At 40.9% G+C, this 26,414-nt stretch overlaps 2 protein-coding genes across 3 annotated transcripts in view; both read left to right on the plus strand.

Moving 5' to 3' along the window:
* Positions 1-6,277, plus strand: part of LOC117807537 (phosphofurin acidic cluster sorting protein 1-like) — a 100,213-nt gene extending 93,936 nt beyond the window's left edge. Inside the window, exon 24 of the mRNA XM_034676856.1 lies at positions 28-6,277. Within this exon, the coding sequence (XP_034532747.1) occupies positions 28-146 (119 nt within the window). The 3' untranslated portion in view covers positions 147-6,277. The remainder of the gene's footprint in view (positions 1-27) is intronic.
* A 2,231-nt stretch (positions 6,278-8,508) lies between these two features.
* Positions 8,509-26,360, plus strand: klc2 (kinesin light chain 2). 2 transcript variants are annotated; one of them, XM_034676858.1, is made up of 14 exons: positions 8,509-8,611; positions 14,738-14,983; positions 15,076-15,421; positions 17,055-17,271; positions 17,362-17,551; positions 17,632-17,805; positions 19,126-19,225; positions 19,830-19,879; positions 20,040-20,107; positions 21,191-21,299; positions 21,722-21,874; positions 22,007-22,131; positions 23,547-23,604; positions 23,712-26,360. In XM_034676858.1, the coding sequence occupies exons 2-14, from the start codon at positions 14,756-14,758 to the stop codon at positions 23,793-23,795; spliced, it is 1,902 nt and encodes a 633-aa protein (XP_034532749.1). In that variant the 5' UTR covers positions 8,509-8,611; positions 14,738-14,755; the 3' UTR covers positions 23,796-26,360. The 2 variants fall into 2 exon arrangements, with proteins under 2 accessions (XP_034532749.1, XP_034532748.1); XM_034676857.1 differs by lacking the exon at positions 8,509-8,611 and adding an exon at positions 10,178-10,309.
* Positions 26,361-26,414: the final 54 nt, after the last annotated feature.

Genomic DNA, 26,414 nt, shown 5'->3' on the forward strand with positions numbered 1-26,414 from the left:
TTTATGTCTCCTTTGTTTCCCCTGCAGTGTCCATAGACGGCGTGGAGTGGAACGACGTGAAGTTCTTCCAGCTGGCTGCCCAGTGGCCCACACACGTCAAATACCTACCTGTCGGACTTTTTGGCTACAGCAAGCCCCCGTCTTAGGGGCGAGCACCTGCCGACTCCTCTGAACCCCGGCCGTCAGCGCCTCCAGAGCCGAGAGAAGACGCCAAGCGGACAGACTTTTCTTCTTCTTTAGTTTCAGTTTGGCTACAGTCGTCTTGTTTCTCTTTCGGGAAGGAGAGGAGGAGAAGGAGGAGCGCTGGTTACTAGTCACTTTAATGCCCCTGTTGTGTGTGTGTGTGTGTGTGTGTGTGTGTGTGTGGCGAATGCATGCACACGTGAATGTACAGTATGTGTGTGTTTGAGTGTGTTTGTGTGTGTGTGTGTTCAAGGGGCTCACAGCACAAGTTTAATAGTTAACTGCCATTTACGTTTCCGTTCTATGGAATGCAACAGCATGCAACAACTCACCGATCTCAACCCCTTAAAGTCCGACCCTCCGCTTACGACCCCTTCAAGGTCCCACCGCGCACCTCAGCACCTGATCCACACGTGCATGCTCTGAACTAACACATACACCACTCATGTGCCGGAAAAAACAGCAACTCAAAATAATAAAAAAAACAGAAATGCAACAGGGCTTCAGTTTTTGCATGAGGAAAAACACAAAGAAAAGTCTGTTCTGCTCACAAAACGCAGCAAATAAAAGGCGTGCATGTGATGATTTCACCTCCACATGTTCTCTGATACATCAGCAGCACATGCCCTTCAAAACAGGCTTCAGAAATTTAATTTTAAAGGGCTTCCATATGGTTTAAAATATCTTTTCTGTACCAAAATAAGTAATTTAGATGTCTAATGCCAATATTTTCCTTTGAAAAAAAGAAGAAAAAAACAATATCTATACATGGGAAGTGTCGTTTTTTTATCGTGCTCAAGTGAAAACTCGTAAAAGACTTCCCTTCAAAGGTGTTATCGTGATGTACGTTTTTGTGAGAGAACTCCAGGATTTCAGGGCGGTAGCGAGAGGAACGTGCAGCTTTCTTTTAGCTTCTTATTTGCTATGCACTTATGAATACACATCAGAGTGTGTGCAGAGAGGAGAGCTGGTGAGAAAGAACATAATGAAGTGAGCCAAATACATGTGCAACAAGACAACTGAGAGAGCAGAGTGCATATTTTAAAAGAGAGGGGAAAGCATGTTTTTATCCTGCTTTTCTACGAGGATCTAAACTGCGATGTGGCAGTTTAACGCCTGCAATAAAGCACAATGTCGTTCGCTGGTTAGCCCTCAAAGTTTCGTCTTTATTGGCAATACTCTCAAATTTTTAAAAATCAACCCATCCAGGGAGAGAAAGCGTTCTTGGTTGATTTGCGTTGTTTAGGCACAGGTCTGCCACATGCTTTCTCTAAGATATCGTGAGGTGATTAGTGTGTGTACAGTATCTGGTAACACGTGTGTGTGCGTGTATGTGGTGACATAAATGTAATGTGGTCAAAAACTTTATAAAATATCACTAAATAGGAGAATATTTTTTCTACCATGTGACAGAGGGGACATGCATTTGGTGTGTGTGTGTGTTTGTGTTTGCTGGCAGCGTGTGTTGATGATGTCATTATTAAAAACATTGATAATCAGATTAGGGCTGCGAAAGCTGCAGTACGTCTCTTGTTTCCGTTGTTGCCTGGCACAAGGCAAGCACTTTTTATTTTCAATCACTTAAAATGGAAAAAGATTGGGGCCATTTTCAAAAATGTTAATTGACATTGTCTTCAAGGTTAAAGTCAGAGATTTTAGTTTTAAGTCAGAATTATGATGATAAAACTCTGAATTAATGCCGAATTGACAATATTTTAAATTCAAGATCAAAATCAAAATTCTGGCTTTTAATTTAGAACTCAAGAATGTTTTTTTAAGTCCACTAAACAAACAAAAAAATTAAATTAAATTAAGTGGACTAGGGCCAAATGTAAAAATAAATAAATTAGTTTTAGATTAAAAGTAAAAGTTCTAAATTTCAGGGCATAATTCTTACATTTGTTTGAGAATTAAATTTTAAAAGGAACAATTTTCAATCTAACATTTCATTCCGAATTCTGTCTTGTATCTAAGAACTTAATTACAATTTTAAAAATCTGCCCACATTCTCTGTTCATAAAAAAAAAAGAATATAATGTTTGAAAAACACAAAACTAAAAATTGCAAAATATGAATTTAAATTTTGACTATATAAATCATTATTCTGATTTTGAAGTTGGAAATTTGAAAATAAATTCAGAATTAAAATCAAGAAAAGTGTATCCCAAAATTCTGACTTTTAACTGAGAACTTAAGTAAATGCATCTGTACAGAACAAACCTAATACCAAAATTAAATTTTGGTGAAATAATATTATAAAAAAAATTGTAAATCTGGAAAAATAAAAGTTGGAAGGAGACAAAAGAAATCTGAATTTGTGTGTAGAATTTCTGTTTTTCAGTCAGAATTCAGAAAAGAATATTAAAATTCCAGAGATAATTAAAAAATGTTCAACTCAAGTTTCAAATCTGAATTTTAGTGTTTCTGCCACAACTTTGGTCCATTTTTGTAAATTTGACCCCAATCCTCTTCTGTAGAAAACAAACCTAATCTCAAATTAAATCACAGTTGATCAAACTCCTCTTGAACTCGTGTCAATGAGAACAAGAAGGGTTAACTTTTTTAAACTCATAAATCAAACCTTACCCATCACGCTCTGCCTTGTGTCACCTTCATCATAACACTGTCCATCTGCAGTGAAGTATTAGCTCAATAGTTTCTTCTAATAGTGTTCAGCATTCATTTAAGTGATGCTTTTGTTTGTTTGAAACAGACTGGACCGTGTCGATGTTACAGTGTTACAGTTGTGATGTCATCGACGCGTCTTAAACTCGCCTCGTTTTCCTATTGGACGACGGCTGAAGGGTTTCAGAGCTGGCTCGTTTGTTCACTCTCTGTTGAGTTCACTGTCACTGCTGAACAAACTCTTTTACGTACTTCCAAATATTTGAATGTAATGAATTAAGTTTACACTTTTGTGCAACTTTCTACAGATCATGTTTAAAAAAACAGTCATTTTGAAGTTAGCAGGAACAGACAGCGAGTTTTCATGTAAACAACAAATAAACAAACAGCCAGTGGGCCTCTTGAATGCACCCTTCTAAAGACCTGTAGTCCATCATATGTACTGCTGAAAACCAGTTAAGGGCTTGACAGACTGACCGACCGACTTCATCAACATTTCATTCCAAAATGAACTACATTTACACAAATATTCTCTAAGAGTTGCTTTCAGAATATCAAATAAGTACAATCTTCTCATTACCACATCTATCTTCTATTCACATCTATTTATAAGTTGCCACTTTTGAGACCTTAATGTTTAGAAATCCTTTGAGAATACAGGGAAGTTCTGCTACGGTGCATAAACGGAAATAACTTTTGGGTTGCCAGGTTTTGAGGCCAAATTTTAGCAAAGTTTCCCCCTTTGGTTTGAATATGTTCTATCCTCTGCTAATTTCTATAGCAACACTTATCAAAATGTGTTTATTAACAATACATAAAACTACTACATGTTATCTGAAAGTTTCCACCAAAACAACAGAAAAACAACAGAATTAAATCTAAACTCTTGAGTCAATATCAAGCCGTTATTTTAGCATCTTTGAGCTCATTGTTTTGGTTTAAGTCCTGCTATTTACTTGTTTTGATTTACTATAACACCTGTTATTGGCCTTGTGTCCATACCCCAAAGAAGAATATTTACCTCAAAGAAGCTCCCACGCCAAACAGCAGATAAAGTAAGCAACTATCTGGTGAGCCTTCAGTTGGTGGAGACCAAACACATAGCTAAAAGGGAGTGAATGATTCACTATAATAACTTTCATTGGCCTGTGTCCATACCCCAGGGTAGTAAATTCCATTCAAAGAAGCTCCCGCACCAAACTGCAGATAAAGTGAGCAACTATTTGGTGAGCCTTGAGTTGGTGGAGACCAAACACATAGCTAAAAGGGAGTAAACACTTCCCTATAACATCTGTCATTGGCTTTGTGTCCATACCCCAAATAACTATTATCTATTCAAAGAAGCTTCTCCACCAAACTTCAGATAAAGATAGAAACTAGATGATGAACCTGGAGTTGGTGGAGACCAAAAACAAAGCTAAAAGGGAGTAAACAATTCACTATGACATCTTTCATTGGCTTTGTGTCCATACCCCAAAGAGGTATATTCCATTCAAAGAAGCTCCTCCACCAAGCTGCAGATAAAGTTAGCAACTATTTGGTGAGCCTCGAGTTGGTGGAGACCAAAAACAAAGCTAAAAGGGAGTAAACAATTCACTATAACATCTTTCATTAGCCTTGTGTCCATACCCCAGAGAGGTATATTCCAATCAAAGAATCTCCTGCACCGAATTGCAGATAAAGCTAACAAATAGCTGATGTTGGAGTTGGTGGAGACCAAACACTTAGCTAAAAGGGAGTAAACAATGCACTATAACATCTTTCATCGGCCTTGTGTCCATACCCCAAAGAAGTATATTTGATTCAAAGAATCTCCTGCACCGAATTGCAGATAAAGCTAACAACTATCTGGTGAGCTTGGAGTTGGTGGAGACCAAACACATAGCTAAAAGGGAGTAAACATTGCTCTTCTATTCAATAAGTGTCCAGAACACCCACCCAAAATGTATGCTAATGTTGTTCTGTAACCAGACAATCCTTTGCTTGATTGCTAACCTATAACTAGGTAATATAATAACATGTCAGTGTTATGTTTGCAGTTGCCCCAAGGTGGCCAAAAACTGTCACTGCACGATAAAAAAACTGATGAATGAAAGAGATTCTTTACCAAAATCAAATGGCAACCCACAACATAATTTTATTTATGCACTGTGATAACTTCTTGATAATCATATAGAAGCTTTATATCTTAAATGTTTAGTTACAATTGAGAAAGGTTGATTTTAAGAAAGCTTAATTGATGAAAAACGCCAACATTTTAAAATAAAGAAAGAAGTTCCAAAGCAAAAAAGTCTTTCAACAGTGTTTTGGAATTATTAACTTCAACTGTAAACATGGGTGGTCTCGTGTCTGCTGCTTATGGATAACCTCACTAACACAAAATGCTCTTTGCCTTGTAGTGTTGTTAGCCTAATTATTGCATTGATGTGATTTTGAAGTTGTCCTATAAATTGTATGAAGTTGTAATTTATTGATGCCTCTTTTGTTTTAGTGGGGAGGAGGAGGAGGGGTTAAAGGTCAGCTGAGTCTCCTGCTCCCTGAACTTTAGACATATTCTCCTGAAAGAGAGGCATAAAAACAAAACCACTGCCAAAACCACAATGTGAAGAACTTGTGATCATATTCAGAGATATTTGTGGATTCGTTTTTTTTGGGTTGCAACAGTGATGCTCGTTCTTAAGTCAGCATTTCAATGTGTGAAAGACGTGGATGCTTTTTTTAATCCCATCCATCTTTCCCTCCACTCTTACAGTTTACATGTTTTTCTAAAGTCTCTGGTTGTTCCGTGTGTTAAGTCTTGAACTCGTCCCTGTGTGTTTTTACCTGTACCTCTATACCTGTGTCGACCTGTGTTTGTGGCGGTGTAGCGGTGGTTCCTCTGTCCTTTATGACTCGTCGTGGTTAGAGATTAGTAACTGTTTGGTCCATCAATAATCTCTGTCAGTGATCAGCAGTGTCTTCTCTCTCCACCGTCCTCAGATTAAATGACCCTCTGATGATGAGAGAGTCTTCTTCACCAGGCTTCCACAAGCTTAGCTTCGTAAAAAACATCTGAAACAATATTGTCCCCATCCCCTCACAGCTTGTACATTTGCTGTCTGTCCTCATGGGAACGGGATTCTCCTTTGGAAGCAGTAGATTTCTGCCTGACTGGTCCTGCTCAGAGCAGGACGCCCTAAGCTTGTGGACTTGTGGAGAGTATTTTGCACATGCCATCGTTTTCTTCAGCAGCAGTCTTCAGCTTTTTTGCCTTTTGCCTATAACAATAATAATAATAAACTATAATGCTTGTACATATCAGATAGTACTTGTTATATTGTACTCCAGTTTTTGTTTTCTTAATTTCAACATGTTTTGTAGTAATGCTTTTTCATGATTACGTTTGTCAATCGAAACAAGATGGTGGATGAAAAGTGGAAGTGTTTATTGTTTCATTTGTTTTTTAAAATAAAAATACTCCTGATTTGTACCTCAGTGTGCTGGTTTTCAAATATACAATATATGTGGGGTTTTTTTCCTACGAAAACTTCTGAAAAGAGCTTTTATTTTGGCGGGAACCATTATAATGAGTACACACTGTATCTCACAAAGTAATGAAAAGCGTAACAGTGTAAATAACGGAATCACATGTTGCTCCTGAAGGAGGTTAGTGTTACACAGAGGGCCTTTCACTGCCTGGACTCCCCCCTCTTGCTGCCCTCACACTCTTTGAATGGAGCCTCTGCTGACATCAGAACTCAAAGAACAAACACAGGTCAAGAGGCTTCACATCCACTTACATCCTGGTTTGTGAAAAACGTCTTTTATTATTAATAAGGCTTTTATGTAAGGGAGAATGTGTAATGAGGGGGTTGTTGTGGCACAGTGTAACCATGACAGGATGTGAAGGACTCCAAACCCTAAAGAGGGGTCTTGTTTCACCCTGAAGGGGTTCCTAACAACCTGCTCACTCTCATTAGGGATTATTACAAGGTGACTTACTTTCTTAATCAATAATTTAATACCGAATATTGTTTCAAACATGACTTTTTGGATTGAAAAATGTAACATTTCTTCCTTTGAAAACTTTTTGTTCCACTCAGTTTGAGTAGTGACAGCTCACATTGCCTTCTTAAAATAAGCTAACTCAGCTGTTGCTACTCTCATTAAATTTAACATTTCTTAAAATGAGCAAAGCTGTTATTACTCACATTAAACTGAAAATTTCCACTGATGTTGATTTTAACAAGGTGAGCAGGTCCACATGAATCAGTCTTTCCAGCCTCATCACAGCCAGTCATTGGGATGAGTCATGATTTTGAATAATCAGCTGCTATTTTATTAAAAATCTAATAGTTCTTGTAACTACGATCTCGTCTTAAAAATGCTCTTTGAAAATTATTTTTATAATGATTTTGCTGTATACTGTAGCTAGGGTTGCAAACTTTCTCACTACTAAATAAGGGACAGGTGCACGGTGCCATGGTGGTGTGACTCAACTGGAAATGCAGAAAGTGTGTTAATTCCCTTTAATCCTTACTGTATCATTATGTAACCTCATATGAATAAACCTAAAAGAAACCACAATTTGGCTTTTTACATCAAAAAACAATGCAAAAGAGGAGTATGACTCACCAAATGTACTTTTTCCATGGATGCTTTTTGCTGCTCTAGACTGACTCAAGCAGTCTTTTGTCCTTTTGCACAGCCAGAGAGAAGTCCTTACATGACAAGTCACAGTTTACAGATATTTGAAGAGGGGGCCTGTGATTGGATGACAGGCGGTGTGATTGGCACATTATCTGCCACTGCTGTTTTATCTGATCTAGGATCTGTAGAGTGCAGTCTGCTATATTTACAAGAGTTAAAACTGCTGTTGGTAGTCGTGAAACATCAGTTCGTAAAGAAATTTTGAATGTCACAGGTGGTGAGAGACCCCACCCACAAAAGATTGTTGTGCGCGTTCTACAAGGAAGTAGTGGCTTCCCAGCCAATCAGGGCGACATAGTGGGGCCGCCACTCCGTGGACAGAGGGTCAGGGAGTAGCTCTGATTGGTCCGAGATAACAGGAAAGAGGGGAATAATAACATCGCTTGATACAAAGGCATTGCAAAACACAGAGATTTCGCCATAATCTCAAATTACTACACTTACAGATGAGTATGTGTGTTATGACCTTTTCTCCAAACCCAGCAGAAAGAAACTACAGTTTTTTACACCATTACTACCAACAGCAGCTTTAATAGTCAATATACGGGACAATTGAGGTCCCGTATGAAACAAACCAATTTAGCCCAATATACAGGATGTCCCGGCTAATACGGGACAGTTGGCAACCCTAACTGAAGCCCACCTGAAAGCTGTTTGTTACAACAAACAAAGAAGCCCAGTCATTTGATAAGGAGTTTTTGTATCTCCTAAAACTACCTGAACATTTTCTGACAACATATTTATGAACTCTTGGAAGCTTTTTGGTGTTTCATAGTGACAAAAAGTTGTATCCTTTTTAAACTGAGAAAGTACTCAAAGTCAACCATCAAGTAACCTACTGTCAGATTATCCCAGAATAAATACAAGAATCTTCCTCAAGGAAAAACTTTACAACCCGTTTAGAAAGACTGAAAATTTATCAAACTAGGCTTATAGAGGATGCTAACTGATTAGAAGCTAGCTGGGAGCGATTGAAAAAAAATGCCAGTCGGGAATCATCTTGACTTGTCACTTCATCTTTGATTTGGATTCTGGGAGAAGAGCCATTTCCCGTCTCCCAGCTGTCACATCTGAAGAACATCTTCTTTGGTTTTAACCGAAGACAAGTTTTTTGGTGAGAATGGATGGTCAGTGACTGTGGAGGGGTGAAAAAATGTGTTAAATTTAACTAAATGATATCGTAGCTATTCTGGGCTGACCGTGTGGTTTCCTAATAACGACATGAGTGTGAAAGTGACAACAGGTACCCTACGGCTTTAAGGCGTCCAGCGACCTTCAAAATAAAGGTAATGGGTTTTAAACCTAAGTATTAATTATTAAGTGGTATCAGCATTCATTTGTGAGGTTAATGTATTTTTGGCAGTAAAACAAGAAATGTTTTTTTTTTTTTTTTTTTTTACATTTTTTGATATAAGTTTTTATCCAGAACAAAATTGAAACAAGTTTTGCAGCCAGTCCAAGTAACAAATAATTTTCCAGAAAGTAATGAGATTTATAAAACAGGTATAAGACAAACTGTGCTCTCTTTGTACAAGGCATAAGAATAAGACATACAAATACAAATAAACATATAATAACAATAACATCAGCTATAAATACAAAAGAACAACAAATAGGCATGACTAATATGTACAGGCTAAAATAATATGATAAAGTGCAGTTTTTACATTAAAAAAATAGTAGTTAAATAATAAAATAAATAGAAATATGGAATTCTGCTTGGAGAATCGTTGAATTGTATATTTACATGTATATTTACAGAGTGTATTGATCCAACAGGTATGACACTGTTATGGTTTAGTGTTTTCATCAGAGTGACAGCCTGGGGGAAGAAACTGTTCTTGTGGCGGGTTGTTTTGACGCACAGTGATCTGTAGCGCCTGCTGGAGGGGAGGAGTTGGAAGAATTTGTGTCCAGGGTGTGAGGGGTATGCTGTGATGCAACCTGCCCATTTCCTGGCCCGGTACCGGTACAAGTCCTGGATGGGGGGCAGGTCGACACCAATGATTTTTTCTGCAGTCTTTATAGTCCGTTGCAGTCTGTGTTTGTCTAGTTTGGTTTCAGATCCAAACCAGACAGTGATGGAGGTGCACAGAACAGACTGGATGATGGAGGTGTAGAACCATGTATTACCATCCATAGTGAGATATACTACAGAAAGGGAGACATGGCGGGGGGAAGGTTCCAGGTCTAGCTGCTTGCATGTGTTCCTTAATCATGAAAACTTGTATTGACAACAATGAATGTTTCATTTTGTCATGGAAATCTGATTCCACCCTTATTATTGACAGGTGGTCTTCTGAGGTGAGCAGTTGCATCCCCCTGGAAAAAATCACATTGTCTCAGAAAACGATATGACACTTTTTTGAAAATTTGGCAGCCATATTTAGACCATATTGGTACGTCTCTTACACCAAGTTCTTAATATAGTTGTTTGTAGTGTCTTTGTACACTGACCATCTTTTTATTTTTTATTTACAATTTTTTATTATTTTTTATTTTTTGAGGGGGTTCTTTTTTTTATCTTCTATTTATCCGGTATGCCTTACCCTATTTTATGTCCATATACTGTTGGTATATTGATATGTTTGTATCGGTTTGTAAACATTGCAAAAGTGAAAATAAAATAGTGGCTGTCATACAGGAGCATTTGGCACCCGACCTACTTTACTTCCTTTTATTTTGAAAAACCCCAACCGGAAGTGGGTTGTTTTGCTCTGATACACTTGACGCTGGTTCGTTCGGAGCATCACAACATTGTCTTGCTGCTTTGTTCCAGGGACAGAAAGCTTCGCATTTGTCTTCAATGCAGGTAAAAACACGGATTATGTTTATTTAAATGAACTTTAAATCGAAGCCTGGTAGTTTGAAGATATAATTAAACCAGCAGCATGTCAAATTTAACATTACATCCTCGGCGAGGCTCGTAAATGTGTCATGTCCTGGAGCACGCTGCTGCTGCACTTTCAGACTTTAATGTTATATTTGTATTTGTGCATATGATGGAACATCGTGTACAGTCGCATACAGCATTAATAATCACTGCTGCTGGTGCTCGGGCCTACTCTGTTTACAAATAGTTAAAATGGACACAGACATTTGCATTGGATTAGCATTATTGAATCAGTCTTAAAGGTTTGTCCTTATTTTGCTCCTGTCCTCTCTGTATCAGTCACCTTGATTGATCCACCAAACCCTTCCGCCCCTCCCGGCTGCAGGCCTCATCCATCCATCCACCTCCAGGCTTATTTATTTATTTATTTATTTATTTATTTATTTATTTATTTATTTATCTGTGTCATTGAATGCTCGGTTTAAACATGCACACATAATGAGTCCACCTTCATTCTGTGGTGCTGCTTTCTGTCGTTTCACAGCTCCTGGTGTTTTAAACAGGAGGTTTGATATTGGTGCATTGCAGTGAGTGTGTGAGGCGGTAGAGAGGGGAGGGAGGGGTGGGGGTGGCTGGGTGAGGGAGAGTGCGAGACAGACAGAGGGGGAGCAGGGTGGGGGGGTGGAGAGGAGAACAGGTGCGCCTCCTCCATCAAAGCAGGAGAGGAGGGAAAGTCACGATGCTGCACAAATGGCTGCTCTGTCCTGCTGCTGCTGCATTGGGTTCATTTACAGCCGTCGATGTGTAAGCTCGCAGTGCGCATGCTAAGTGAGGAAAGTGATGTTGACAGGGCCTGAGGCCTCTGCTTGGTAGATGTACATAAAGATACAGACTCTAAAAGCTCTGCTGGAAATATATTCTGCTTGTATCTATTCAGCCTAAAACTAAAGACATGAGTCATGTTTTAAATGTCATTGTGACTCATTATAAATATGACTAATAACTTCATCTGATCACCCACTGATTGAGGTAAGCTTAACAAAAATAAAAAATATAAAAATAAATGAAATAATAAGAAGAATAAATGAAATAAATAAATGAATTGAAATAAAAATTAATTAAGTAAATAAATGAAATAGAATAAAATAACTGAAATAAAAATAAAATGAAATGAAATAAAATAAAAATGAATAAATGAAAGAAAATGAAAAAAATAAATCAAAGAAAATAAAATGAATGAAATAGGTAAATGAAAGAAAATAAAAATATGTGAAAGAAAATATATAAAAGAAAATGAATGAAGTAAATACAAAAATAAAATAAATGAAATGAAATGAAATAAAAATGAATGAAATACAGGTAATACATTAACAATAAATGAAATAAATGAACGAAATAAAAGAAAAATTAATAAAATATAAATATATGAAATAAAAAAAATGAATGGAATAAGTATATGAAGTAAAATTAAACTAGATTAAATAAATGAATGAAATAAAATGTATATACATAAAATAAAATACAAATTTAATTAATAAATACATGAAATGAAATAACATGAGTTGATATGAATACATATAATAAAGAAATTAAAATAACATTTTAAAAATAGACCAGTGCTTTAAAAAATGTATTACTAGAAAAAGTGGTTGGAAAATAATTAATTATTTTGAAAAAAGCCTGATCGGCCTTGTAATACAGATCATGACGTTATCTGATATTTCTAGAAGTGTGAATTGTTTGGGGGACAATGTCAGAAATTCAAAGACACTATTTTTAAAAGGCCGAACACTGATGATTTTTAAGGCTGTAAAGATGAGGAGGATACATAGATGGACATTACTGTTAACGTGCTTCACTATAATCCCTTAAATGTGTCTCCTAAAGACATGTGATTCACGTCAGGATATTTAAAGGTAAAACTCTGACTTTTGTTGGAGATATTACACAGTTACTTACATCACTTTTTATTACTTAACATGAAAGTAATTAGGAGATCAGAAGTCAGGCCCTGGTGTGAATCACCCTGTGACGTTTGATTCTGTCACGATCACCTGACTCTGAGTCAGTGTCTCCTTGGAAACAGCAGCTCTGTCTCAGTTTAATTGGCTGAACTGATCACTGCTGCTGCTGCGTCACTTTCCAGCTCAGAGGACTCCTTCCTAATCTTTGTAATCTGAATGGGTCTAAACACACACCACTTTCTCTCACACACATCTCATCCCTTTCAAATTGGCCGTACTACTGCAGGCCTAATGAAACTATGGGCTGTTATGTAGCTGTGTTTGGAAGTGGAGTGGAGCACAAAGAGGGAGGAAGTGAGGGAGAGGAGCTGCAGCAGATTCGTGCATACGTCTCTTTAAACAGCATGGTTACATCAGTTACATTTTAATGTGAGGAGATTTTGGAAACATGCTCCTGTGAGGTTAATTGCATCTTCATGTGGATTTACTTTAAGGGTATTTTTACTGCAGTGTTCTGTTAGTTTAAGACACATATCATACTCGTGTGTGGAGCAAGTAAGGGCCAAATTCCACCAGATACACGTCCGGTCTGTCTCCGATCTGTCACTGCACCGGATCTGATTCTATTCTAGTCATTGTGTTAACTTCCACTGGATCCGCTCCGCTGAGTTCCGGCTGCATCTCTGATCAGGCACGCCGGAACGCAACAGATCAGATATGCAAGACTTCTATTTTTGCCAGATGCCGGAGCATGATGCATCAATCTCAACAGAGCAGATGGAGCGGGACAGGAAGTCAGGCACCAAAACAAAATGAAAACATCCGGTTAATTTTCAGAATAAAACACTCTGTGTTATCACCAGATCGTATTTCACTTAACTACAACAACAAACCGTCATGATGAGCGGAGCCAGGCCTGGAGTCAACAGGTCAGAGGTTTTCAGAGGACCATAAAGACAACATGGATGAGGAGAGGAGGAGGAGAATCCTTGATTCAGTAATTACCGCGGGAAAACCTCAGTCACATGACTCCAGTTGTCCGGCGGTCCTGCTCCATGCTACGTTCTGAAAACGCAACCAGTGTGTGTTGACGGATATGAGAGCACGGAGCCGGACTGCAGCAGATCGGAGACGGACCGGACACAGATCTGGTGGAAGACCCGTGTCAGGGTGTAACGTAGGGATGCAACAGAAGTCACAGGACTGATAAAAATTGGTGCACATCTGCCTTTGACCTCTCTGATCAACGTCTCTTTACGTCTGTAGCTGCAAAGAAGCGTACAAACATGGCGGCAGGAAGTGAGGATTTTACAGCTCACGATATACCATCAGTGTTTCCCCACATGCAGACGATACCCGGTGTTCTGCCAAATTTTGTTTACCCACTATGTTAGCATATTTCCTTTTTTTTTTAAGTTATATTTTTTGCCTTTTTTTGCCTTTATTTGATAGGACAGCTGAAGAGAGACAGGAAACATGGGGAGTAGAGAGTGGGGGAAGACATGCAGCCAATGGTCGAAGTCGGGAGTTGAACCAGCAACCTCTGCAACGAGCCTCTGTATGTGGGGTGCTTAGACCGCTAGGCCACCAGTGCCCCGCGTATTTCTTTTTTTCTATCCGTACAAGATTGCAATCCACTCATGAGAAACTAGATTCCTCTCTTCTCTTCATACGTTTCGCGAGAAGTCCACACCTCCTTGGCAGGTAACAAAGAGAGAGAGAGGGTTAGCTAACAGACAATGATGCAACAACATGAGAGCTTATGCCTCAAGCTAATGCTAGATAAAGAGGCAGAATAAAAGCATGAGATATGATAGTTTTGTAAGGTAATCTCTCCTTTTTTTGAAGTTATATTTTTGGGGCCTTTTCACCTCTTATTTAGAGAGGAGAAGAGAGAGGACAGTGGATAGAGCACGAAACCAGGAGAGAGAGTGGGGGAATGATATGCGGGAAAGAGTCTGGAATCAAACCCGAGCCGTACAACTTCACCGTTAGACTAAATTTGCGCCCTGCCCTACTTTTTGGATGGAGTAGGAAGCTGGAAAAAGAGAGTGGGGGATGATTTGAGGTAAAGGCCTGCAGGTCAGAAGCACACCAGGGTCGTCTGCTTCTATAGAACTACAGCCTCCGTGCATGAGACATGTGATTTCACCACTTTGACCTACTTCTTAATCAAGTATCTCCTCACTTCTCCTTCCTCGTATCTGTTGTTTCCATTTCTGTCTGCGCTTCTCTCTTTTCTCTTATACTTATCTGTTCTGTCTCTTTGAGTCCGACACGTTCACCTCTCTGACCCGCTCATAAAGGATGGGCTCGCTTTCAGCAGCTCCTGTGTGAGCTCTGTTTGAAGGTCAAACCCAAAGCCGGCTCAGCAGAAACACGTCCAAAAACAAACCTCCCTGCAGTCATCCTCACGTTCTCTTCCTTTCTTTCTTCCTTTCAGTGTGTATGAAACCAGGAAATGTCCACCATGGTGTATCCACGCGAAGAAGCCCTCGAGCGACTGAGCCAGGATGAGATCGTGCTCAATACAAAGGCCGTCATGCAGGGCCTGGAGACGCTGCGCGGTGAACACGCCCAGCTCCTCAACTCGCTGCTGGACTGCACGCAGCCGCCGGCAGCTCAGGAGAAATCCGGGCTGCTCCGCAAGAGTCTGGAGGCCATTGAGCTGGGCCTGGGGGAGGCACAGGTCAGAGACTCAGGCCTAATATTTGTTCAGTCACACAAATAACAATTTTTCCTTTGTGTGAAGTTTCAATCTTGTTCTCCTCGTCCCTCCAGGTGATCATCGCGCTGTCGAGCCACCTGAGCGCCGTGGAGTCAGAGAAGCAGAAGCTGCGCGCTCAGGTGCGCCGCCTCTGCCAGGAGAACCAATGGCTGCGCGACGAGCTGGCGGGCACACAGCACAAACTGCAGCGCAGCGAGCAGAGCGTGGCCCAGCTGGAGGAGGAGAAGAAGCACCTCGAGTTCATGAACCAGATCAAGAAGTTCGACGACGACGTCTCGCCGTCGGAGGAGAAGAACCAGAGCGCCGGCGGAGGTGGCAGCGGAGGAGGAGGGAGCGGGGGAGACAGTTCAAAAGACAGCCTGGACGACCTGTTCCCCAATGATGATGACCAGGGACCGGGTATGACATCAGCTGTGGTTTGACTTTGAACAGATCTGCTGTAACAAGAAACTGAATAGACAGGAGCAGATCACAGTTACTGCAAGTCACGATAAATAAATCTCATCATTAATTGATGAGCAGATGATTTTACAGTCGGCTTGTTCAGGCTTCCTCCTCGTTTGCCACACAGCAAGTGTTCCACCACTTACCTCATGGTGCCTTTAATAATTGAATACTCTTAAAAGTTCAGTCTCTTAGCAGCTTGGTGCTCACTTTGACGGTCAGACGCACTTCATCTGTAATTTAAACAAAAAGCACGAGTGGAATTTGATCTCACAAAAGCTGAGTTCATTTCCAGATTTGTCAACACAAATCAACTCGTCTGTTAGATATCAGTCATCTAGGTTAGCGTAAAGCATCAGTCAGCTGTGTCGGAGCTTGATCTGCCTTCATATTTAGGTACCGGCGCAAATCACTGTATTTAGGATGTTTGTATGAAAATAAAATGCGTTGAAAGTGCATCTGTGTTGACCGGTTCAACTCAAAGATGAACAAAATATCAAGATTATAAAGTGAAATAATGTTTTGGACATAGGGTTGCAAAATTTCCAGTAGATTTCCTTTGGAAGTGAAGCTGGGAAATACTCCAAATTGGAAACTTTCCATGGGAATTTATGGGAAGTTACTGGGAATTGAGGGTAATTTAATGGAAAGGTATCATATCCAAGCGTAAATATTTGTTTTGTTATAAGCAGACATCCATCCAAAATAGAAATGATCTGTGCATGTGATAGAGGAATGCACAGTGCATGTAGGGGGCGTGGTCTCAATAGCCCTGCAGTAAGCAGTGTGCTATGTGCATGTGATTGAGGAATAGAATAGATATTTAACTGTACTTGCATTAAATCTGGTTGTTTTAGTCAGGATTATTCTAAAATATATTTTCTTCAACTATATTTAAGTTCCCTATTAAGGGCCAACCTTCAATTTAGTAAATTCCTGGTTTATTCCCGTTTATTCCCATGGAAAGTTTCCAACTTTGAAAATTCCAGGAATTTTGCAACCCTATTTGGACACCATGATGGTTTCACACTCAAGCAGGTCTAGTCTGTACTCTGTAATATTATCAACAAAGACCCAACATCAAGACAGGATCCGATCCAGTCCCCTCTTACAGACAGGACTCAGTCTGATCTCATCTTAATCCAACATGAGCAGAGCACTTTGCAGCATTTAACAAGTTACAGTGGCAAGGACAAACTTCCTTTAACAGGCAGAAACCTCCAGCAGAACCAGACTCATGTTAGACACACATCTGCTGAGACCGACCTTGTCATCGTTGAAATCTGGGTTAGAGCTCACTGGGTGTGAGTAATGAACCAGAAGGAAATGTTCAGTGTTCCTACACTCGTGAAAAGTAGTGCTCCAAGAGCAGGGACTTTTCTGCGTTGGAACTAAATTAAGACCCTCGTCCTGGTTGGTTCCTCTAGAGGGAATTCCCTGAATTTAAATCACAGAGGAGATTATAAAAGTGACTGAGAGAGTTGAAAGGTCAACAGAATATGTGATAACATATCTGATCAGCTGTTGTATTCCTGTATCAGACTCACAGTAAGACATGAGTTTTGATTTCCTCCTCTCTGTTCTACAGCTCAGCCCAGCGGAGAGGTGGCTGCCCAGCAGGGAGGCTACGAGATCCCAGCCCGCCTCCGAACACTGCACAACCTGGTGATCCAGTACGCCTCTCAGGGCAGGTACGAGGTGGCCGTGCCGCTCTGCAAACAGGCCCTGGAGGACCTGGAGAAGACATCCGGACACGACCACCCTGATGTGGCCACCATGCTCAACATCCTGGCTCTCGTGTACAGGTGAGGGACTAACGTGAGGATGTCTTGACTTTTACCTGGAATGTAATCAAAGATGGAGGATGAAAGTGAGTTTCTCTTTTCGGTCGTCAGGGATCAGAACAAGTACAAAGAAGCGGCTCACCTCCTGAATGACGCTCTGGCCATCAGAGAGAAGACTCTGGGGAAGGATCATCCAGCTGTGGCCGCCACCCTCAACAACCTGGCTGTTCTGTACGGCAAGAGGGGCAAATACAAGGAGGCTGAACCTCTGTGCAAGAGAGCCCTGGAGATCAGAGAGAAGGTATAAACCCACACCAACAACACACACAATGCTCTCCTGGTCAGATTACATGAAAGTTAACCCTGAGAATGTGTCTGCAGGTGTTGGGGAAGTACCACCCTGACGTAGCCAAGCAGCTGAACAACCTGGCGCTGCTGTGTCAGAACCAGGGCAAGTATGACGAGGTGGAGTACTACTACAGACGGGCCCTGGAGATCTACGAGTCCAAACTGGGAGCTGATGACCCCAACGTGGCTAAGACCAAAAACAACCTGGTGGGTTTTAAATGTTGACACTTCCATACAGTCTACAGCAGAGCCGATTCTTGTGTCTGTTTAAAGCGGAGACTGCATTTATCAATCAATCATCTTTTTAACATCAAGTAACTAATCACACTCGGGACATTCGGACATAAATCCACATTATAAGAACGAACTGCTTTGACAAAAAGCACGTTTGAAGAATAATTATATGACTTGTGTTTTAATTTTCTACATTGACCCATGTTCCATCTGCTTCAATGGAGGAGGTGGGCTTTATGACTTACAGTATACTCCATCCGAATGATTTGCTTGAGTTCAGATCTTTCAACTCAACTAAAAAAGCTAGTGGAGCGTTGAACCCAATCGCAAATTTGCGCCATAAATAATGAACGTTGTATCCGTGACGTCACCCATCTGTTCCTGAGCGCTGTTTTGAAACTAATCATCTGCGGCAGCCATATTGGAAATGCTGAACTCAACCAGGCAGAGTGTGACGTAAAGAGACGGGGTTTGAGCCTCCTAGCCAACAGCTATGTGTTCCCGCCGGTCAATCAAGTCAGAGATGTCCTTATTTGGGCAAAAACTCGTAATCTTAATATCATCTGATCCGTCGTGTTGAAAAAAATTCACCCCCGTACAGTGTGTGCCGATTTTGCTGAAATTAGCTACGTACACCGAAGCCGTTTTTTGAACCAGGCTGTAAACATGTTTATTAATGCTGCAAAGATCGTCTTTTTTGAATTGGTGTGTTTGTTGTTTCCGGTGTTTCTGCAGCCAGCCTCTAGTGGACACTTGATTAATTGCAGTTTATAACACTTCCGCACGGGCTTCATAGTTTGAGACCGGAGGTTGCTGCTTGGCGCATATAATTTGCGTCATTTGCTTGAGTAGCGCAATTTGCACCGCCAAATTCATGTCATTGGCACAGCCCAACAAGAACTCGTCTACTTCCGTCTAAACATTTACTTTACATATAATTCACTTTAGTGTATCACTTTATTCTCATTTGGTGTGAACATATAGTTATATTACCATAACTGGATTGGGTTGCTAGCTTTGTAGTTGTCGTGACTTGTTGATCGCAGGTAGCTTGTTCTCATAGCATGAAACCATAATTTACAAAATACACATCTTACTGTTTTTAAGAAGACTTAAAACCAAAGATTGAGATCATAATCTCATATGGAAAACACTCTTCTTGCATTGGTGACGCTGCCCCCTGCTGGCCATTAAAATAACGCAGGTTAAAGGCGGTACAGTGTTTGCTTCTTGAGACTTTGTTATAGAGTCTTTGGTTCAGACACATGAATAAGACGTCGTGTTTCTCCTCAGGCTACGTGCTACCTGAAGCAGGGGAAGTTCAAAGACGCGGAGGCTCTGTACAAAGAGATCCTGACCCGAGCACACGAGAAGGAGTTTGGATCCGTCAACAGTGAGTACAGATGAAACGCAGGCTGCTGAGTCACACTGAAGGGAAAACTGAGTCAGTACGCTACAGTCAGTCCACAAGTTTTTATATGTTGGAGGCAACCATCTCCCTGTTTCTGCTTCTTCAATGTAAATATCTTTGTGTTATCCTTGGCATGTCAACAAAACAACTCGCGTAAAGTTTGGACAGAATTTTTATAATGCTGAGTATTATTTCTCTTTCTTTTTCAAGAATAATCAGATTTATTTTATTTTCCATGATGTAAAATGTGTGAAGCTGAAGTCCCCCCCCTGATATTAGCTGTGTTTTTTTGGATCTGGTTTCGTCACTCGGCCACACCCTGATCCCTGCGCTCACCCTCAGTCCTCTCAGTGGGTCAGAGGATTACTTTCATGCTATCGGAGCGTGTGGAGCAGCTTAATGTCCACGTTCCCCTCCCGCTGTGGTTAAGCTCATCAAACCCTTAATGTGTCACATGTCCAGCACGAGGCGAAGCAGGAATTTGGCGCCGCACACTTTGATGAAACCCAACTTGTGGTTTTTTGAGGTTTACTTTGCAGAATTCTGTCTGTGTTGTCTTTTAAATTCTTCTGTCCTCATTCTGCAGACGACAACAAGCCAATCTGGATGCATGCAGAGGAGAGAGAGGAGAGCAAGGTCAGTCCAAGCAGACAATGTATCAATGAAATGAACTGAACGTCAAAATGAGAGTGAAGGAGGAGAGCAGAATGAACATCATAAAGGAGATGAAGGACATTTTTAAAAAGCTGTTGAATCACTCTCCTCTCTCTTCTTGTTCTCTCAATGTTGCTCTCAGGGGAACCGCAAAGACACGGGTCCTTACGTTGAGTATGGGAGCTGGTACAAGGCCTGTAAAGTGGACAGGTGAGACATACTGTACCTAAAGGTGCTTTTTGACCAGAAGTACCAGGAACTCTTATTGGCACATTGTTGTCTGCGTTTCCACTGAGACCTGAAGCCCCGTGGATGTTCTGGCGGTGTTTAAACTACACCAGCAGACCAGTAGAGGGCAGTAAGACAAAGACGAAGGCTATTCAGCAAAGATGACACCATAGAAGGAGACAGACAGGCCGACATCTTCATGTGCAACACTACAGTTAGCCTGTTAGCATAAAGGAGATTTATCTAGTGCTGTTTTTGGTTATGCTTTAGTGCATTGTAAATGGATTCACTGAATCAACACTTTGAATGAAGTGCGAGTAGCAAAGCTGTTTCAACATGCCTGTAACGCCCAAGATCGACCGGTGTTTCAGCTAAAATTGCCACCCTGTTAATTGGCGACTTTCAGACATATGTGTCCTACACAAATATCTTTAGATGATCATTAAATATCTGATGAGGATATTTTGACATTTACATAAACACCCAAATTCTGATGCGTTCCCAAGAACTCATTCTGTTGCCACTGACACATTCAGCTGAGGTCGCCAGTTTACAAGGTCACTTTTAAAACTGTAACACTGAGAGCTGACAGAGATGCATTCACACTATCAGGCTCAGAGAAGACGAGTGTTACACAGCGATTAAACAAAGTGAATCACAGTTGTGTGTGATGTTATTATGGACGGCGAGGGAAATAAAAACACTGAGGGTACTCTACCAATCAGAAGCTTCCAGCATTGCAGGCTCCGCCCCCCATAGTTCCTTGTCCATTAAATAGTACTACCCCCCAAGCAGGAGGTTTTCAGGGACGAGGTTAACGACCCCAGAACTACATTTTTTTCCCCTCGTCCCTGCTGTGGAAACATTTAGAGCTCCTCATAAGGTCTGTAGTTCCTGGGAAAGTTCCTGCTTTTAAAAAGCACCTTTTGTTAAATAAAAGGTACAAGGATACGTTTAAAAACAACTTTTTTTCTTCAGGAAAATCTCACTTTATTATCAAAAACTTTGATAACAGACATTTAAATGATTATTTATCAAACAATAAAGGAAGTTTTCATTCTGCAGCCCCACAGTGAACACCACCCTGAAGAGTCTGGGAGCTCTGTACCGTCGTCAGGGCAAACTGGAGGCTGCAGAGACTCTGGAGGAGTGTGCCAGCAAGACACGCAAACAGGTACAACACACACACACACAATTACACACACTTACAAACACACACTCAGGTGAATTACTGCTGTTAGATTAGTCGCCTGGACTCTTTGGTCACTTAAGACTTCTGGTTAGTTCAATGTCACATTCCTGCTGGGATTTATTAGCGTCTTGTCAAACTGATTTAAGAACAGACATGAAGTGAATGTGAGTAAAGATCAGAGACTGTTTGAGCGGTTTAAGAGTTTTAATTTTCTTTTAATGCCTTCACTCACTCTCTCACTCTTTATTTATGTCTCTCTCACTCTCTTTCTCTCTCTCTCTCTCTCTCTCTCTGTATCTCTCTCTCTCTCTCTCTCTCTCTCTCTCTCTCTCTCTCTCTCTCTCTCTCTCTCTCTCTCTCTCTCTCTCTCTCTCTCTCTCTCTCTGTGTCTCTCTCTCTCTCAGGGTATTGATGCCATTAACCAGAGTAAGGTGGTGGAGCTGCTGAAGGACGGGGGCGCCGGAGGGGGGGACAGACGACACAGCAGGGAGGGAATCAACGGGCCGGGGGGACAGAGGGGGGAGAACGAGGGCGATGACTCTGCTGAATGGAACGGGGTCAGTTCATGAACAACAAAACACAAAACACGAATAATGAAGTTCTTTATGTGGAGTAGGTCATGTCAAGAGTCTGATATCTCATCTTCAGTACACTCTGATTCAGTATCATGTTTGGGTTTCTGTCCTCAGGACGGTAACGGGTCTCTGCGCCGCAGCGGCTCCTTCGGGAAGATCCGTGACGCTCTGAGGAGGAGCAGTGAGATGCTGGTGAAGAAGCTGCAGGGCAGCGGACCACAAGAACCCCGCAACCCCGGGTAAGATGAATGTCAGGATTATCACACATCATTAATCACAGATATCACTTCAGTTGAATAAACATGTGGCGCTCAAAATGTCAGATCTTCACATTTGAAGAGTTTGAACCTGTGGGTCTTTGGAAGTCCTGCCTTTTGATGACAACTGAGTCAAAGTTGTTCTTCTTCAACTATCCATTAAAAAAATTGAGGTTTTTATTTTTATATAGATCCACAAAGAGGTAAGGTTGTTGCATTGAAGTTGGCCCTAATTTTGGCCTCTATGTTATCTTTTCATTCTTGAGGTCACATGGATCAAAGAATCTGTGATGAAGTTTTATAAATAATATAACGAATCCTTCACACAGGACTTTCAAGTTCTTCGGCCCGCCTAAGATCAGACACACCTCTGACCTGCATCATTCTGCTACTATTAAAAAACCCAGCTGATGATTAACATTGTTCAGAATGTTATTTATTTATTAACTAGGGCACATACAGGCAGAGACAGGGGGAGGGGAAGGGCCAGGAGCAAGTGTGTGTGTGTGTGTGTGTGTGTGTGTAGCCTACATATGTGTGTATGTGGGGTGAGGAGGGGGCACGAAGGGAGGCAAGATGATCAGATGAAAGTAGTTTATGAGTTAACACTTAAAAAAAAGAAGGAAAGAGTGCAGTTTATTGTGATTAATTCAGCACAAAGCATGTCATTAATCAGATTATTTTTTTAAATGACTGCACTTCTTTTTCCATTTGTCTGCTGTCCATGGAGCTAAAGAGAAAAATCCTCAAAGTTTTATACTGCTGGATCTTTAAGCAGATTTTGAACACTTGAACTGAACACTTGTTTTTATCAAAACCTGGATTTAATCTGGGATATTTTCTATCAAAGTCAACACATTATTACACTTAAATTACTATAATAATAATACAAGCAACAGGGTAAAAGAGGGTTTAAAAACAAGACGATAAAAACAATGAAACATTCAATTATGAGAGCAACTTGATAACACACAGAAGATGAGATGAAAAAAGGAAATGCACTTAGGAAGAGGACGCTTTTAGTCCTTTATTGAAGGATTTGTTGGTCTGTGGTGCTCTCACATGGTCAGGGAGGGCAGTCCACAGACCTGCAGCAGAGTAAATGGCCTGATCCCCCCCACAGTGAGGAGTTAAATCCTGGAGGGATGGTGGTTTGTGAGGTGAGCGGTTCTTTCAGGTAGGAGGGGCGTTGTCCTGAATGCGCTGATGTGTTAGCAGGGAGATTTTGTATCTGATCCAGAGTGAGACAGGATCTCATCAGGATCATAGCTGTGCTGTTTTGGATGCACTTCTGGAGCTGCTGGTTGCCACTGCTAGGGATCTTGATGAGAAGTGTGTGACAGTTATTAAACCATCTTTAATAATAAACTCTGATGTTTTGTGTTTGTTTCCCACAGAATGAAGAGAGCGAGCTCCCTGAACTTCCTCAACAAGAGCATTGAGGAGACCACACAGGTACCCGTGTGTTCTCTTTCTTCCTCTGGTCTCACCTCCTCATGTCATATCTGTCGCTCTGTGTCGTCCAGCTTCACTCTCTCTAACAGTGACTCTTCTGTTTGCAGGACGCCAACACCGGATTCTCAGACTGCAGGGGACTGAGTGCCAGCAACGTGGACCTATCCAGACGCAGCTCCCTGATTGGCTAGGCAAACACAGGATGGCGGGACTCGGTGGGACAGAGATGGAGGAGGGGCTGTTTGCAGCTTAGGGTTTGATCAAACAAACACACCTAAGAGCTCAAAGTGAGATCAAACACTTCCACCTGCAGCGTATTTTGTACAGAACACAAAAACAAACAAAGCATTGAATACACTAAACGCCATCCTGACGCCATGTTGGCTGCTGCGGCTGCTGCTTCGCTGTACAAACCGCCGCCCTCCATCCCGATAGAGAATATTTAGATACACATTAATCAGCATGCTGCTAACTAGAAAGAGGAATGTCTGCACCTGAACGCCTCGTGAATTTTCGACTCATAGCACCGTAGCAAAAGCATCGTATCCACATCGTGACGAGTCCACTCTCACGCGTGCAGACACTCCGACTTACGTAGGCGAAAACAAACCCCGGGTTCAGCTCTGAGAGAAGCATCTCTCTCTGTATATTCCACCTGTAGCATGAAGTATGAGCTTATGCTGACCACATATTGACTTCATATCATAGCTGGTTTAAAAAAACGGTACACTAGGATCCACTTCCAGTTAACACAAGCAGTCTTTGGGATCAAACAGACGTTAGCACTAACCATTCTCACCTCACTGTTTGCCTTCTATGTTTTTATGTATATACAGTTTTAAATTATTTCATATCTCATTCTCTGTATATAGCGCACAATGTGATTTTCTTTGTTTTGCTTCTTGGTTTACACTTTACGGAGCGATAGCAGGCCTCAGAAGGTGGAAGGAAAGTCGACGAGGAGGGGGGAAGACTGGAAAAAGAAGGAAAAGAAATAAGGAGATCCAAAATGCTGATAAATGTAGTACCTCAGTGATCCAAACCCCCTCAATCGCAGCTTGTATACGGGAGCAGATATTTAAATGTCACGTCATGTTCGTGGTTGAGAACCAGAGAATCAAAAAGCTGTAGACAGTTCATCCGAAAGTTACCTCACATATCTCTCAAGCAATCAAAAACTACCTTTTCCCTTTGAAAGGAAGTAAATCAAACACTTATCATTACTTTCAGGTACTTTCCCCTCTTTTATTTTGAAAATCTCTCACATGTTTTCAGGTTTTTACCGGGCAGTAAAAAGTCTGAATCGAATGCTGTTAGCGACATGTTTGACTATGAGTTGTTTACAATCATTAAAGCAGGATATTTTATCATTTAAAGAGATCAATACCTCCCTTTATGAGTGATTTGAAGCATCAGCTGCATTCTTTGTGTTTCCTTATTTACTGTTTTTAATGTGCATCACTGTGTGTGAGATAATCCTTCTTGTTTCGCCCTGTTGACTCCATCAGTCAGAATCAAACGATCACAGATGTCATGATTCTGCCCTCTCTGAATGTGACGCTTTGTTCTGCTACACCCCTGCGCTTTTATTTTGAAGGGTACTGCAAGATGATCATGTGAATGTTACATTTAATGTCGATATCTGGGTCATTTACACTGGATTTCTTTTTTGTGTGTGTGTGTGTGTGTTGTTTTGCAAATCAGGAGCTAAACTCCGCCAAAATAAGACCAATACAAAGAGAAGCGTCCGCAGAATGTACACGTTGGGTGAGAAGTCAGACTCAGGAAGCCGCGACTTCGCCTGTGAGGACTGTTTCTTCCTCTCTGCTTTCTCATGTAAGGTGTTCTCAACCTTACTCTTCGACTTTTTAAACACGAGCAAAGCCAGACGACGTTAGAACTCAAACAGGCCGAGGTTTGATTTCATTACTGGTTTGATGTGAAGGCGTTTCATGAAACGATGGTGCGTTCACATCATCGCCTGGATGCCACAATCTCCCGTGAAATCAACTTTCGGTGAAGTTGCATTGCTGAGTCTGATTTTCTAATCCTTCTATCAGCTTCTGAATGTGCGAGTTGGAAAAGATGAAGTTCTCAAACGTGTGAAGGAGTGAAGGAAGTGTATGTAAAAGGAAAGATTTGGAAAGATGGGGAAATGTGCTTTAAGTGTCATTAGCAGCAAATAATGTACAGAATTCTACAACCTTTATATCTGTGTGTACTGTATGTCACTAAATGCATAAGGAGGAGGAGGAAGAGGAAGAGGAGGAGGAGGAGGAGGAGGAGGAATGTCTTTAGTTGTACACAAAGCTCAACACCATGTAGTTGTGTAAAAAAAGTTCACAAAACCTCTTTTTCCGACACTGATAGTTGGTTCCTGAACACATCACAATGTAAACCTGATACTTATTAATCCTCTACTGTATTAGTCAGACACTTCTCACACTCTTAAGTGAGTTTTCTGTTAGCCACACTCCGTCAATGTTTCAACCTTTTCAAAATAAAAGACCTGAGAGGAACATGAAATGTTAAAATGTAAGATTTGGATGCTGCGCTTTCAAAATAAAACAGCTTTATTTTGTCTCGTGTTGAAATATTTATGGGGATGAAGAAATGGTTGGTGTTGCCGGATGAGGGTTTCGTGTGTGTAATCATCTATTGCTGATGGTTTGATGGATTTTATTGTGAAAGGGCCAACCTTAATGTGTATTTTATGAAAGGTTCAATAAAAACAAAAATCCACTTTTCAACCTGAAGTTGTGTCTCGAGCATTTTATTCTCATTAATACAGCATGAGTGTGACCATTTCA

This window comes from Notolabrus celidotus, chromosome 23, assembly GCF_009762535.1.
Source record: "Notolabrus celidotus isolate fNotCel1 chromosome 23, fNotCel1.pri, whole genome shotgun sequence".
In the NCBI taxonomy this organism is placed as follows: Eukaryota; Metazoa; Chordata; class Actinopteri; order Labriformes; family Labridae; genus Notolabrus; species Notolabrus celidotus.